General features: G+C 40.6%; 1 protein-coding gene across 3 annotated transcripts in view; it reads right to left on the reverse strand.

Annotated features, from left to right (window-relative positions):
• Positions 1-16,268, reverse strand: part of msh3 (mutS homolog 3 (E. coli)) — a 50,649-nt gene that overhangs the window by 22,309 nt on the left and 12,072 nt on the right. For all 3 annotated transcript variants that reach the window (XM_044196334.1, XM_044196335.1, XM_044196333.1), the window contains exons 12-20: positions 15,438-15,547; positions 12,931-13,063; positions 10,804-10,991; positions 8,864-9,032; positions 8,574-8,638; positions 6,398-6,514; positions 6,072-6,179; positions 5,013-5,127; positions 4,228-4,385 (exon numbers count right to left, since the gene is read on the reverse strand). In XM_044196334.1, coding sequence (XP_044052269.1) covers positions 4,228-4,385; positions 5,013-5,127; positions 6,072-6,179; positions 6,398-6,514; positions 8,574-8,638; positions 8,864-9,032; positions 10,804-10,991; positions 12,931-13,063; positions 15,438-15,547 — 1,163 coding nt within the window. The remainder of the gene's footprint in view (positions 1-4,227; positions 4,386-5,012; positions 5,128-6,071; positions 6,180-6,397; positions 6,515-8,573; positions 8,639-8,863; positions 9,033-10,803; positions 10,992-12,930; positions 13,064-15,437; positions 15,548-16,268) is intronic.

A 16,268-nucleotide genomic window follows, 5' to 3' on the forward strand; every position in this document is an offset into this window, starting at 1 on the left:
AACACAGTTTTACATTCTGCTTCCTTTTGCTGTTTCCATAACAACCATGAAGGGATGGAAGAATGTGCTCTATAACCTTCAGGACTCAATACCGACAAGAAACCACACACAGCAGCTGCATACGTACACATACACATATGCATCTGTCAGCCGCCAGGAAACACACACACGCACACACACAAAAGGCTGCTGGCTTACTCTGCTAAAGTCTGTAAAAGAACACACACACACAGAATTATGCTCAAACCAGTGTATGTCATATTTGTAAAAATGCTGTAGCATAGTGGAGTGGGCAGGAAAATAAAACCAAGACTCTGTGAGGCGGCACGCTGCTTTAAACCTCCAGATTATTCACTTTATTCTCATTGGTACTGGTAATCAATCATCTGGATAATTTCAGACAGGATATCCCATTAGACACCTACGCACCATCTCATTACCCCCAACCCACAAAGTCTGCTTATAGCACCCTAGTGAAACTCACAAGCTCTCACTCAACGTCTGTCTCCCTCTCGCTCATAAACACACATCTCTCATACAAACACAAGATGAAGAAATTCCCACCGCTGAGTCTATTACGCTTGACACAGCGGTGGGAACTGATTGAGGGTTTATTATCAAAACAGATTCTCTTCAGGATGTTACACTCAGCGATAAAGAGAGGCCGAGCAGTCCAATTAGTAACAGATAGGACAACAGAGGTAACAGAGGATGACAGAGGTAACAGAGGATGTCAAGAGAGGGCAGCGGATACTGAGAAAAAAGCTTTCACACGTTTTCTGTGTGGACATTAATTAGCTCTAAGATGGGGGTTTTTTTCCAGAGAGAATGAGAGGATATTAACCTCCAACTCCGATCAGAGACCTGACTTAATAACAGAGACACACACACATGCAAATACATGTACAATTCTGTGTTGCTTTACTTATGTAGACCTTCACTGACTGAAGTGGACTCATTCTCTAACTTGACACTACTACCCTGACCTAAAGCTGACACTAATTGCTCCCCAATTCAAACTCTTACTTCTAAACAAGCATTAACTATAACCCAAACCTAAGGCTTTTTATTTGTTTGTTTCGTGCTAATTTTGCCCAAAGAATATCCAGATTTTCCACAGCTCTCTGCTCTCAACAAAGCAAATGAGTTTAAACTGATTTTCACTCAGATTTTATACAGAGCCCTTTCTTTCATGTCACATTCATATTATAATCTTATTTTTAATCATAAATCCAATTAATTTGACAAATTGAACTCAAACACAGCACTTAACTGTTATGTGCCAACTGACATGTTTTTTGATAAGTTTTTTATTTTGGTTTAGTTTAAATCTTTCGGTTTCAGTTTATGGCATGACAAAATATATGATCTGTACTACAATTAATAACTCAGTTTTATGATCTCTTCTTTACTTCTCAACCCTCATCTAATCAACACAACCCGTCATTCTAATAACACTAAACCAAACACTAAAGCAGACCCTTACGTACGTGACCAGCCAAAATCACCTCATTACACTAATATGAAGTTTCTCTCAAGGATATAAGTAAGAACGCACACACACAGACACACTGACACACAGACACATACACTCCTGGTGTGCTGACAAGTCTCTGGCTCCTACTGGGTTAATACATAAGAACATGCTTAAACCCACAAAAAAGACAATTACACACATCTGCAAGCCATTAAGTCTAATCACATAGTGCAGCAGAGGCAGAATCACAGAGACCATAAATTGGCCTGTGTTCCACACTAATATGTAGTCAGGACTGGAAACTACATGCAAAACTTACTGCTACTCTCATCATAATGAGAATAATCATCAGTGGGGGAAAAAAAGATCTTCTCCAACAAAGCCTTATTGTCTGAGGGTTCCTACGATACAGAGAGCCGTATCGTACCGAACCATGACAGAACAATAGAGCCAGCCTTGTCAAACAACTCTGGTTCATCTTTTTTCCCCCTCACACACCTCCTCCGGTGTGGTGAGGAACACAATGGGATTAGAAGGGATTAGTTTTGAGTGTCAGTCCTAGAAATAAACTCCACCATGTAACAGATGATGAAGGTGAATGAGATGTTTTGGGGGAAGTTTTGTCCTCAGGTTGTCTCCACAGCAGATTCACCAGTGTCCTTATTTTTAATTGCACTAATAAGAAAGAATCTGCAGGGGTGAAAGTGAGTTGTGCTCCGTCAGTGTTGTCATGGTCACTGTCCTCGTCTTCCCGTTGACGGAGACGAAGCTAGAAAAAGTCACTCTTCTTGATATCACTTCTTGAGTGTGTTTGTGTGTCTGTTCATCAATATTGTTGTGTCACTTACATAATGGACTAGGTATATATACGCATAGTGTTTGTATGCATGCATTAATGTAAACTTATGAACCTGTTTTTAAGTGTGAATGAGTCATTCTTTGTGGAAGTCTCATCTTTAAAATGCTTGGCGGGAAAACATCTACATGTTTCAACAATCACCAAGAAACATAACAAGCGAGCTGCGTTCATGTTCGTGTGCAGCTGCATCAAACTGCTTGATGAAACCAATTCACAAGCTAGAGGATTTATAGTAAAGTGTCAGTTCATCCAGATTACAAAGAGAACACATTTTCTCAGTTGCAGCTTTCAACTGCTTTCATTTAGAGTAATTCTTCAAATGAAAACTGTTGACTGTGTGTTTTGTGGATTATCCAGCGTAAACCTTCTTAGACAGAGATTTTGCTGTAGAATTTTTTTAAATGTCAGTTTTTCATGCAAAGAAGAATTAAAATAACTGCAGCAGAAGAAAACCGATCGGAAATGTTTTCCCCCCACATTATCTTTATTGAAAGTATCATACAAAATTGTGATAGTGTCAGGAAGTTTGAAAACTAATTTATAACCCATCAAAGCCCTCCCATGTTCATTAATTTATGTGATTTAGGTTTTGCAGGTTGTGTCTTCGGCTTTCTTGCATATCCAACGAATCGTTTATCAATGATGCAACATTAGTAGGTAATCAGTAATGTTGCAACATTAAATCAAACCACTTAAAAACAAAACAGATTAGTCTCAGTGTGCTTTGTAACAGAAGGCACAGATACAATTAAAAACAGAAGACAATAAACACAACAGAGATGTTCATATCAATATTGGTGGTTGGTGAAGTACAGTACATATTACCAAGCCACTTCTCAAGAGAAAAAGGCGCCTGCACACAGAATAGACACTCCCAAAGAGACAATTTATTAACTACAATTACGACATTTCAACATTTCGTCTACCTCAGGTGATGTTGAACACGTGACCAAAAAGGTCCAAATACAGACTTCACCTGATTCAACCCATGCGTGAATCCCAGTTTGAGCCCATCAATTACGTCAATATGTACACATCAAATTATTTACAATATTTACAACACAAAACTCAGAGAAATCAATTCCATATCAATCATCATCCTTTTTTGGGAGAATCTATTCAGTGTGCAGGCGCCTTTTTCTCTTGAGATTGTTTCTGCTTTTTTACCAACACACTTGATATCATGTTTGGGATCTGCACACACTACCTTCATGTCACTTCTCAAAACATGAAAATATGATGACCATATGTTATCATCAAATGCAGTCTGTTATTATTTCTAACAGTCTAGGGTTTTAAAGGTGGGGTATGCGATTCTAATCCAATACACTTTTTGTTAAATTCAGCAAATATCTCCTCGTGGTCCGCAAGCTGTCCGTCCAGTGTGTGCGCTGAAAAAAAATCTGGTGTTTGTACACAGCCCTGGCTCTGTAAATGGGAAATAAAGTGGCTCGGATCGAGCCACACAACACTATTCCAGCCATTCCAGCCATGATGTGTGTGCCAGGTAACATTAAATGACTTAATATATGCCCATGGAAATTCAGCTTACTTTCTAGTCTGCCAAGATATGCTGTTGCTGTGATGTTAGCTATAGTAGCAGGAGAGTTGGGAGTATCGCTGTCTGGAGCTGGTTTGCTGGCTCTGGGAAACCGTCTTGTCCTCTCTGGCTGTTAGCTTCGCAGCAGCAACTGTAGCGACAGTTTGCTAACCCACAACCTAGCTAACGTTAGTTATATTACTTGCTGCGTCATTGTTCACTCTATATCATGGTATTTGTCAAGGTATTGGATTCCTCCAGAATCGCATACCCCACCTTTGAACTGGGTTTAATCAGAGCTGTCAAACATAAGGATTGAACAGGTAGATTTCAATGTGCTTGTCTTCATACCTGGTGTAAATGCCGTCCAGCATGCCCAGACGGGCCTCAGAGGCCGGGACGTAGGAGCCCATCTGAGCCATAACACAAATCAGGGCAACTTGGCGGATGTAGGAGCTCTTACCCCCCATATTAGGACCAGTAATTATCATAGTTCTCCTGCCATCATTCTGTAGTAGGGGAGGGGAAAGGGAGAGGAGAGGAGAATAACAGTGACATTGACAGAAGGCGAACGAGGAGAGAGACAGAATAAGATATTTTCATGCTGTCCTGCACAGCTGAGGAGGTGGGTGGATTGAGAGCTTGGCTTCTCTTCCTATTGGCTTGTGCTTCTGTTGAAAGATTAACCTACACCCACTCCAACACTGAGCGAGGAAGTGTGTGTGGTGTCATGCAAGTCTGTTTGTGTGTGCATCACGTGTGTATTTATGTGTGTGAGCTGTTGCAATTTTGTTTCAGAACTGTCTCAATGAGTTAGTGAGCAAGCAAACGTCTGTGTGTTTTGGCTCGACTTTGTTCGAAGCACTCTGAATGAGCCTCTGTGTGTGTGTGTGTGTGTGTGTGTGTGTGTGTGTGTGTGTGTATGTGTGTGTATTTGTACTTGCTACATAGTGAGGACTGAAACATGTTTTTTACCTACATAGTGAGGACATTTTTGGAAAGTGAGGACATTTTGACCGATCCTCACAACTTCAAAGGGCTGTTTGAAGGTTAATACTTGGTTTTAGAATTAAGTTGTGTTTAAGGGGTAGGATGCGCATGTGTGTGTGTGTGTGTGTGTGTGTGTGTGTGTGTACCTGTAGTGCGGTGAGGTTGGGCACATACTGGTTGTGCTCTCCCATTAGTAAGTCGATGGCAGGATGTCTGCCGTCCCTGATCATTATCTGACGCTGACTGTCACACATCTCTGGCCTGAACACAGAGAACACACTCAGTAAGTTAGGCACACACACACCCATTTAAACACAAACACACATGTACATGTCTAGAGTATATACTTTTTCATTTTCTCTTTACAGTTTATTTACAGGTTAATATTGCATTTTTGAGTCCAATACCAATAAAATCAAAATCGCCTGATATTCTTTTTTATATAAATACAAAAAAATAAGTAAAGATATTTACTTCAGTTGAACAATACACCTTATTATCAAACATGACTGTAAATATAACACTTAATTTTGGACATTTAACATAACTGAAATTAAAATAAATATCTATAAAACACATATTAAAAATAAACTTGTCTCTGCTGATTGCCTGGCTATTACGGTTACGACAAGACTCCAGGAAGTTTCTGCCAGGCTACCCGTTTCCCCCTGTTTCCACTCTTTATGCTAAGCTAACCGGCTGCTGGCTATAGCTTCATATTTATCATGTGTATTTCCCAAAATGTCAAACTATTCCTTTTAAAAAACACACATTCACATGCACCAAAAGTGGAAAAGTGAGTGAATTAAAGGGAGCAATGGTAAAACAGAAGACTATCGGGGTAGGAAGAATTAAATGTCCAAATACAGCAAAAAAGAAGGACTGCAACACGAAGTCGTGGATGGATGTAAAGCTAAAACACAAAAAATGGTAGAAATATACAATATAAAAGGTGTGTGTGACTTTGTATGTGTGTGTGTGTGTGTGTGTGTGCATGTGAGTGGGAGAGATGTTGGTGTTCTGGCAGAGCACGCTGCTGAGCCTGGTGCATACTCCCACACACAGCCTGTCTGAGACTATAGGACACGACACAGGACACCCACACACACACACACACACACACACACACACACACACACACAAGCACGTGCACACACACACATACATACACACCAATATTTACGGTCATCATGAGAGGACATCACCTGCAATAGTCCCCTTGTTTGGCCACCTCAGCCAATGAAAAGAGACAGTCCATGGTTGCTAGGTGACTAATAGCCCTTTTCATGGTGTGATAGTGCTCCCCAAACTGACTAGAGAGAGAGAGCGAGAGAGAGTTTTCAAGTGTAAATTAAGGTAAATGCATACTGTGGTCTGAGCAGAAGGCACTGACAGTGTACGAAAACAGACTAATTCTGGCAGGCTGAGAGCTGTGCAGGCATCTCTCTGAGCCAGAGACCGACATGTTTTTAGCAGTTTTTCATTTGAGCTTATGATCAGCTGTGTGTGTGTGTGTATGTGTCTGTCATACTCTAGAAAATTGGTCCACTCCCTCTGGCAGTCCAGCAGCAGCTGCTCCCGGAGCTGCAGCAGCTTCTTGTAGTGCTCCACCAGGAAAGGAGAGTGAAACCTGCTGACTGCCTTGGTACTGCAGAGGAGGGGACAAGGAGGTGAGGTGGAGCAGGCAAACAAAAATGGATTGAAGCAAGGAATGAAACTACTGTGTATTTAGTATATACTTATAGGGTGGAACAGCAATCACTGTTAAAATAACGGATACCACATACATAGCATCAACAAGTGCTGGGACTGCCAGGCACCAACCTTTTTAGGTTATAGCCCCTTAAACAAAGCAATGTCTACTCGTCACCAATCATCACCAGTTGCATATATCTATGGGTTATGGCCAGGTCAAACAAAGAGTGTTTTAATTATTTGATCATTTTTAGAGACCTGAAGAAGTAAAATTATCCAGTTATTCACAAGAAAAAAAGCAAAGATTCAAGGAATGTCTGAAAATTAAGCATAATTTGGTGTAGCATAGTTTTCTTTCTCTTTCTTATCCTGTTACTTAGTTAACTTACAACCCCTCCGATCCTCTGATTTATATTGCAACCCCTTGGGGGATCAAAACCCTTGGGATGGCAACCACTGCCCTAGAATACAGTGAGGGTGTATAATATGAAAACATAACCCATGATGTGTCCTGATAATAATAAAATATAGACACGATGGGGTCGGAAAACATCAGAGTAGTTGTGGAGAAGCGTTTAGTCCATTATTTTCAACACCTCAAAGTGCATTAATACAGTTAGGGTAGAAACACACAGAAAGAGGCGAGGCTGTCAGGAAATGTCGACACCTCCCGCCATCGTTGGACAGATCCACCAAGCTGTCAGTCCAAATGAAATTTACTGCTGTGGCGACTGTTGTTGCTGTTTCGGCGCATAATGATACAGATCGGTGCAGGAGCTGCATCTGATTGGACTGCATCATTTATTTACAATAAACATCTGACACATGTCGAATTGGTTACTGCACTACCTACCCACCTCTCGCCGCCGGTTCAGTCCAATCATCATTTTAGCTCACCAGCAACTCCTGAGGGAAATATCTGGCTCTTTAGCTGCTAAATGCTCTAATGAGTTCATCAGCTAGTCACTGCCTCTATCTAACTCCCATTTGGTACTGGACAAGTAGTGTACAGTGGGTTTATCAGTTTTTTGGCTGAAAACAACTGCCTGCGTCTGGAAACGAGGTTAAGAAGAACAGTGAGGGTGAACCAAAGAGGCTAAATGCTCAATAGAGCTGAGGGGAACTTAAGAGTCAGGTGATATTTCTCTGTGGGTTTGTCACTATGAGTGACCCCTTTAACTTTAAACGTAGTCCTTTGATGTATTGTTAATATAAAAATATTGATTAGTGCAGCTTTAAACCATTATATTAGTTCTATCACCAAATTACCTGGTAGTACTGTTTAAAAGCAAATATTGTTGCTATGGTTACCTACAGTTAAACACACTTTTGCTGTTGCATTTTGGTTGTTTATGTAGTAGTATAGTTAGATTGTTTTGCTCTCTTGCTCCAACTGTCTGTGTTTTTGGCTTTGCTGTTGCCATAGAAATATACTGCATGTATATCAATAAAAGTGTGATCACAAAAGGCGGCGTTCTAAATCGATATACAACCAGTCAGAAATATGTATTTTCCATTGCCATGATATAACTGATTTATTGTTACAATTACCAACCTTTTTTCATCACTAATTTGCTATATTCAGTCTTTTAGATTCAAAGCGAAACATATTACACTCCCCATTACACCGTTCAGTGAAAAAATCAATTTCCTCAGAATTATGCAGTTAAATCTCAGATGACACTAAAATAAAATAATTCAAACTCAATCCAGATAACATGTTAGTCAGTTCAGAGGTGATATCTAACACCACAGAGCAAATTTTAAAAAGACTGTCAAAGCCACTAACATATCATCGTATTTCATGTGTGTTTCATGTTCTCCCAGTGAGGACTTTAACCTGAATGCACGCTAACCCATGGGGACTTGTGTCACCGTGGGGACAAAAACATTGGGAGAGTCTGCTTTATGAAGGTTAAGACTTGGTTTTAGGGTGTGTGTGTGTGTGTGTGTGTGTGTGTGTGTGTGTGTGTGTGCGTGTGTGTGAATGTGTGCTGCAACTGTGAGCTCACCTGCTGATTTTGACCCATCCAGGTGGAACAGTGGACGACAGTGAGTTCTTCACCTCAATCAGAAACTGAAGGCAGTGGAGGAAGAGGAGGAGGAAGACTTTGATAAATAAGACGGGGGCAGACGGACAAAAGAATGTGTCACTCCTGATTAAAACTGACACACACACTGATACAAAAACACACACTCAGACATCAGATCATCACCGTGACTCAGTCTTCCACCCAAATCAGGCCATCAATCTCCTCCCGCCTGTCTTTCACTCTCAGCCTCAAACACACACAGACGGTACCTCCTGTCCAGAGACAGTTATGTAGTCGAGTGCTGGGGCCTTCAGCATCAGTCGGATTTCTTTACGGTGGTCTTGAATCTCATTGAGGACAGTCTGGATCTGCTCCCTCCTTTCCTGCAGCACCGGGAAGCCGGACAGATCTGAGAACAGCTCTGTCTTATTTCCCGACCTCCACAAACACACAAACACATAGTCCAAATGTTACAGCCACTAGCAACATATCACAATACATCCAAGGAGCCTGTTCAAGGGGGACAGACACACAATAGAGGACAGTTTCTGAGACATAAACCTATTGATCCGCCTCCCTGACAAAACAATTGTCCCTGTGTCACTAGAAGGTGACATGCCAACTGTTGATAGTACATTAAGTGGAGTGACAGCACGCATGTACTCACTACACTACATTGTATCTTACATTTTTAGGCCTAATTTCGTGGTACTGTGGTGTGTGTGTGTGTGTGTGTGTGTGTGTGTGTGTGTGTGTGTGTGTTGTGTGTGTGTAAACATCACATAAACATAGACACGAACATTGGCAACTAATGTCAACTTGTTAGACTTATTTCTAGATTTACCGTTTTGTACCAGTCTTCAGCAATGAAACTGAATGAAATTAGCAACTGACTTCGAATGAAATCCAGTTGTAGAAGAATCAAAGAGACACCAATTTCTCCCTCAACAGAGATTTCTAACTTTTAAATATGAAATATCTTTAAATTGTATTCACTTTGACATTAAAGAGTGTTTTTTTACTGATCAGTGTCAAAAAAAGATCAATTAATTCACTGTGATTCAATGTTATAAAAAACAAGAAGTTAGTGCGGGGGGGTACTTTTGATTATTATGCAATGTGCAACATGTACATTGTGGTATATGGAATACTTTTTGAAAAGACTGCTGAGGAGGAACACATCTTTAATGAAGTAAAACATTTTACTACAAATGAATACCTTGCAAGCCACACACAAATGTATACAAATATAAGAAAAAGCTAATAAAAGTAGACACATCCCGACCTGCACAGTAGGCACTCACTATAGTTTAGGTATTCAAATGCGTATATTCAAATATGGTCTCTGGTGGCTCTTTGATCTATGTCCATTTAAAAATATGCAAAATAAAATGACATGCAAATCTTGACAAATGCTGCTGCTTACTCTCCTTTTCTTAAGTTTGAGATAAGGATAATACAATACTATCACACAACAATGTGTACCAGGAAAGTGAATTAGCAAGACAGTCTTCCCAAAAACTAACTGTACTATTCAAAGCCCTCCACTAGTGCTGAAAAAAAAAACACAACACAATTTTGATAATTGAGTAATCATTTTAAGTCACTTATCAAGCAAAAATGCCAAACATTGGCTGGTGTCAGCTGCTTTTCTCTGTTTTATATCATTGCAAATAGAAAATATTTGGCTTTTGGACTGCTAGTGGTCTTGGGCTCTAAGAAATCATGGTGGCCATTTTTCAGAATTTTCTGACATTTTTAAGACTAAACAATTGATCGGTTAATTAAAAAATAGATTAGAATCTATAATGAAAATAATCTTTAGTTGCAAGACTATAGTGAGTGCATACAACAAAGCAATCTACATGATAAAGTGCTGACTTGATTGACCATATTCTTTTGTAATGAATAATGACCACTAGCACATCAGTCACTCAGTCATAAAGCTTTCCATAGCAGTAAGATATCTACTTCAACAGTAACAGTACTGACTATTTTGTGTAAGAAAACATTCTTTGCTGACTTTTGGCCCTTGTTTTGTTTTAACTGAAGATATATCTGTGCTACCACGACAGTCTTGTGGTGTTTTTTTATTGCACTGCAAAGCAGAGATATTTAGGTACTTTTTTGTATCGCTATCTCATTCAAAATACTCAGTTTTTCCTCTTTCACCCCAAGACACCTCCTTTTCGTGCTGCTGGATACTCACTTGGCGGCCTTTTCATTGAGCACTTTGAGGAAGCTGTGGGCTGGAGCCAGCAGGTCCGGAGTGTCCAACAAGAGGCCTCGGAGCAGCGCCGAGCTGATCTGTGACTGAATAGCTGGGAGCAAGGCCTGTAGTTCCAGCCCCAGGCGAGAAAGACTGCTACTAATCAGGTAAAACTCCTGCGTGGAAGACTGGAACACACACACACACACACAAATACAAACAAAGATATGCATAAGATGATGGTTGAGCAATCAATGGTTCTGACATAATGTATCTCAATTGTAAGGGAAGCTGCAATTGATCAGAACGTAATGATCATTTATACACCAGAAATAAGAAATACCTTCTTAATTCTCCAACAAAATGCAAATCACTTTCTCTGTATTCCTTTGTGTATGTGTGTTTGCATGTGTTGTGTTACTGGGGGATTCTTTAAGCCAGCGAGATTAAATCACTAAATCTCATATGCACTGGTTACTACAGCCAAGCTTAAAGAGCAACCATGTATTACAGCCAACGCTCTGAGAGACGCCACTCATTAGCAGCAGCACAGACTGCAAGTCTTCACAACATGGCAGAAAGAAAATAAAACATATCCCCCAAAAGGGCAGCTGCGGCTTGGTGGTAGAGCGGGTCGTCCACCAACTGGAAGGTCGGCGATACGATCCCGGCTTCCACCAGCCCACATGTCGAAGTGTCCTTGGGCAAGACGCTGAACCTCAAATTGCTCCCGAGGGCTGTGTCTTTGGTGTGTGAGTGTGTGTGACTGATTAGTTAGTTTCTTTGTACTGATGATGGCACCTGCCATCAGTGTGTGAATGGGGCGAATGTGATATGTAGTGTGAAGCTCTTTGAGTAGTCAGAAAGACTAGAAAGGAGCTATACAAGTACAGTCATTTACCATTACCCAAAAAAATTTACATCACAGCTTTACTGCTTACTTCAGAATTTCAGTCATTGAAATCTTTCTTCACTGACAGAATTATTTACATTTATCATCACTTTTAAATAAGGCTACCATTAATCTATTTCAATTTGTGTAAATGTCAGCATTTTTGGTAACTGCTGATAATCCACATTATAAGAAACATAGCTGTCTACTTTATAGCAATCCTTTTGGTCAATGCTGCGGCTGTAAAAATAGCACTGGTGATCATTTAAGATGAAATCCAGTTAATGATTAATCAATGCTCTGCATAAGAGGTGATATTTTAGATTATATTGACTTCATATTGCCATTAGTGATGTCACAGTATAGTACCAAGTCATGAAAGGTTAATGAGTGTCACACTGACAATGGTTTATAGTATCAATCACATGCTGCAGTTTTAATGGCCCCCATGTCAGCAGCCCCTGTGAAGCTCTTTCATGAACCCAAACAGACAGTGACTGGAGACGGTGAGCATGCCCTCCCTCCCATTATGTCAATGGAGCCATAGAGACACAGGCCATTACACACAGGCCTATTTATCTACAGATGGGTACAATGACAATTAAGGCCCCTGTGTGTGTGTGTGTGTGTGTGTGTTTGGTGACATTTGATCATTTTCTTTTAACAATATATGAAGGAGTCAGGAAGTTGAACATGAAACAAGACATCAAGATCAGACCAGAGTGCCTCTCTCATCTCTGTACAATGCGCGTGCACACACACACACACACACACACACACACACACACACACACACACACACACACACAAAGAGACACACACACGTGGGATGAAGCCTTCTGACATTTCAAAAATGGGTCCGAAAGGAAATGAGATCGTGTCAGACAATCAGGTGCTCCCTTTTGTTAATCAAGAAGCACGTCATAAAAAAGTGGATGAGAGAAACAGAGAGAGAGAAAATTGTCTTGGTTTTCATTTTTATACAAAACAGCAAGATAAAGGAGGTCTGCTTTTTTATCGCCTGCATCAGATTTTTGTAGTTTTGACCATTTTTATTAGCCGTCTTGAACTGTGTCACTACACCCACCGATCTCAGTTTAAGATGGTAAGTAAAATGTTATCATAACTGACAGGAATGATTACCAATCCTACAAAAATAAGACCAAGGTTGTCAAAAAAGATATTATCATATTTGCAAGAGGTGCATGTGTGTGTCCCTTTTTATTACTTTTTACCTTTTTGTGGTATATGCTGCAGATGCCTCTCTCCAGGTCGGGCAAATGCATAAGCAGTGATCTGATGGAATTTAAAGTGAGAGAGTGCGACTCCAGGATCTCCTGCACAGCATCCTGCCTCCCTGAGATAGACCTGTGGGTTCATGGAAGAAAAGGAAGGGAGAAAGGAAGGATAGGAATTCAGAAAGTAGATAGGAACGAAGGAAGGCAAAGAGTCAAAGAAATTCACATGTTCAATCCCAGTCATCAGCAAAAGAAATTTGTCACTTGCAAAGCTGAATTGCCCTTGATTGAAAGGTACTGTTTTTCAAAAAGATGCTTTGAACTTAAAACAAATTGCCTGTGATGTACTGAGGCTTGCCAGTAGCCAGAACAACTTAAAATCAACCATCTCTGAAGGAAGTGATTATAGTGTTATCTATATTAAGGTGAATTTCTGCAGTTTGTGATTTTTTCCCATTAGTTCACAGTATGTGTGTCGGCATGTGTGTGTGTGTATCTTGGAATTAATGTGCCTGGGTGTAATCTGGGTTTTACTGAAATTCTGTGGAGGAGCTATCTGTATAATCTGAGAGCAGTGCCCAATCTACAGCTATAATCCCTGCACTGTGGGAGGGAGAAGGACACACACACACACACACACACACACACACACACACACACACACACACACACACACACACACACAGAAAATACTCACACAATCAATACATGGATAATAAAATTACACTGCAGAGAAGAGAACTGGAATAGTACTGCAATATTATAGCTGAGAGGTTGTTTGTAGCAGAAGTGCTGTGAGTCAGTTTCAGCGTTTTTATTTAAAGAGGTCGCCTCCAGAACACCCTACGGTGTTTCTGAAAAGAGGAACAACTTCTCCACTGGGTGAAAAATAGGTAAGTGTTGACATTATGGGCACAATATTACATTCTCTCTAACAACACTGACTTCTTTATGTGTGACATTGGAGAATTTCATTCAAACTATTAATTCAAACATTGGAAAAAGAAAATGGGAAGTACAGATAATTTAATAATAACAACAGTCATGTCACCTCTGAAGCTCATTTATGCAAGTCACAAAGCAGACACTAATCCACTACTTTATTCTTCAAAACTGCAGTGATTTAAGTCTTTAAATGATGCTGAAAAACTAGTCTGCATTTGTTACTTCTGGGCTAGATTATTGCATTATTCCTTCTTATCAGGCTGCCAGAATAAGTCCCTTAAGACTCTTCAGTTGATCCAGAATTCTGCGGCACGTGTACCGACAAGAACCAGGAAAAAAGGATCATATTTCTCCAATAATAGCTTCTCTGCACTGGCTCCCTGTAAAATCCAGAATAGAATTTAAAATCCTTCTCCTCACCTACAAAGCTCTTAATGATCAAGCACCATCGTATCTTAAAGAGCTCATGATACCTTATTACCCCACTAGAACACTGCACTCCCAGGATGCAGGGTTACTTGTGGTTCATAGAGTCTCCAAAAGTAGAATGGGAGCCAGAGCCTTCAGTTGTCAAGCTCCTCTCCTGTGGAATCAGGTCCCAGTTTGGGTTCGGGAGGCAGACACCATCTCCACATTAAAGAGAAGGCTTAAGGCTTTCCTCTTTGATAAAGCTTTTAGTTAGGGCTGGCTTAGGTGAGTCCTGAACATCCCTTAGTTATGCTGCTATAGGCTTAGACTGCCAGGAGACTTCCCATGATGCATTGAGCTCCTCTCTCCTCCTCTCTCTCTCCGTCTGTATGCATTTTTATCCCATTAATGCATGTTACTAACTCAACATCTTCTCTCTCCCGTAGTTCTGTGCGTTCTCGTTTCTCTCCTCTCTCCTTCTGTGGCTTTCAGCAGGTATTTCTGCCTCCAGAGCTGCAGAGACTGGATCTGTGGTTGTGGGCCTCCTGCTGCCCCTGTGTTCATGATCGACAACTGCTACTACAATTGTTATTATTAGTCTTATTACTATTATTATCGTTATTATTCCTATCACTATCATTCCTATTATTAATACTTTATTAATATTACATTATTATTATTATTTTAAAATTCTTGGTGGAACTCTCAACTGTCTGATGCCCCCATCTGCGTCTGGACCCCTACCATCATATAGCCAGTCTCGTCCCCCCCCAATGAAGTGAATGCAAAGCTGCATGGTCCTGTAACTGTGGCCTAATTTGCCCAAAATTAGGCTTCTGAGGCTGTGCTTTCTCTCAAGCTGTGTCTAAATCCTGCAGCCTGTGCTAGGATTGACAGTCCAGAGCCCGTCTAGTCAGTTCGATTCAGATCTTTACTGTCCCACAAGAGGGAATTCTTTTTGCAATAAGGCAGCTTGAAAAACAATAAAAACACATGGCCCTAACTAACATCTCTAATCTAAATCTTGACAAAATTGTGTGAGCTTTTACACAGCCTTGGAGTAATGCCGCATTCGTGTTGTATGCTGAATTGGTGCAGTTCAGCACTGACAGTCGTGCTTCATTAGAGGTTAGAGGGTATCCTGTACTCACTGTGGGTCTGTGAGGGGCTGGCTCACCCACTTCCTCATCAGTCTCTTCCCAAACGGAGTGCGAGTGTGGTCCAACACCCACAACAGACTGCCCTTCACACCACCATCTGTCTATCATCGAAAGAACACACACAAAAACAAAATGCAGCTTACACATACATCACTTGAATGAGCCAAATTTAGGAGGAAAAAAACATTATGATGTAATAAATATAAGCAGCAAGCAGGTGATGGAAGCCACAAGCAGCCAGGTGAGGAGGCTAGAACTAAGCTTGAACTCCATGTGTGACACACATGCCACAGCAGCGGAGTCGTGTTGAACTTTTGAGCCGTCACCCACGCAAGCCTGACTAGTCACTGAACATTTTCTTGTGATCAGAGAAATGACAATTTTACTCACCCATTAAATGTTTACAGTCCACTGTGCACCCATGACTGTAAAATTATTTCTTGACATATATACAAGAGTATTTGCACTGGAAGGTATCTATCTACCTGGTAAGCTGCATGACATTTCTATCTGGCCAGCTGTCGACACTGTTATGTGCTGAAAGCTTGCCAAAATTGTTAACTCAAGTAAAGAAGATCAGTCTGTCTACTCCCCAGGCTTTTTTTTTTTTTAAGTGAATGTAACAAACATCACGTTCAAGCTTCTTAACCATCACTGCACTTCTGTTCAGCAGTCTCCCTCGACATTTCCTCTAGCCAGAGTAGTAGACTTAAGACTTGGACTTGAGTCAGACTTAAGTCACAAAAATTAGGACTTGAGACTTAACTTAAAGAGACTATAATGGATATTTTTAAATAATGTATCAAATCACAGTGTGACAAT

The sequence above is a fragment of the Siniperca chuatsi genome, linkage group LG5 (assembly GCF_020085105.1).
Source record: "Siniperca chuatsi isolate FFG_IHB_CAS linkage group LG5, ASM2008510v1, whole genome shotgun sequence".
NCBI classification, from domain to species: Eukaryota; Metazoa; Chordata; class Actinopteri; order Centrarchiformes; family Sinipercidae; genus Siniperca; species Siniperca chuatsi.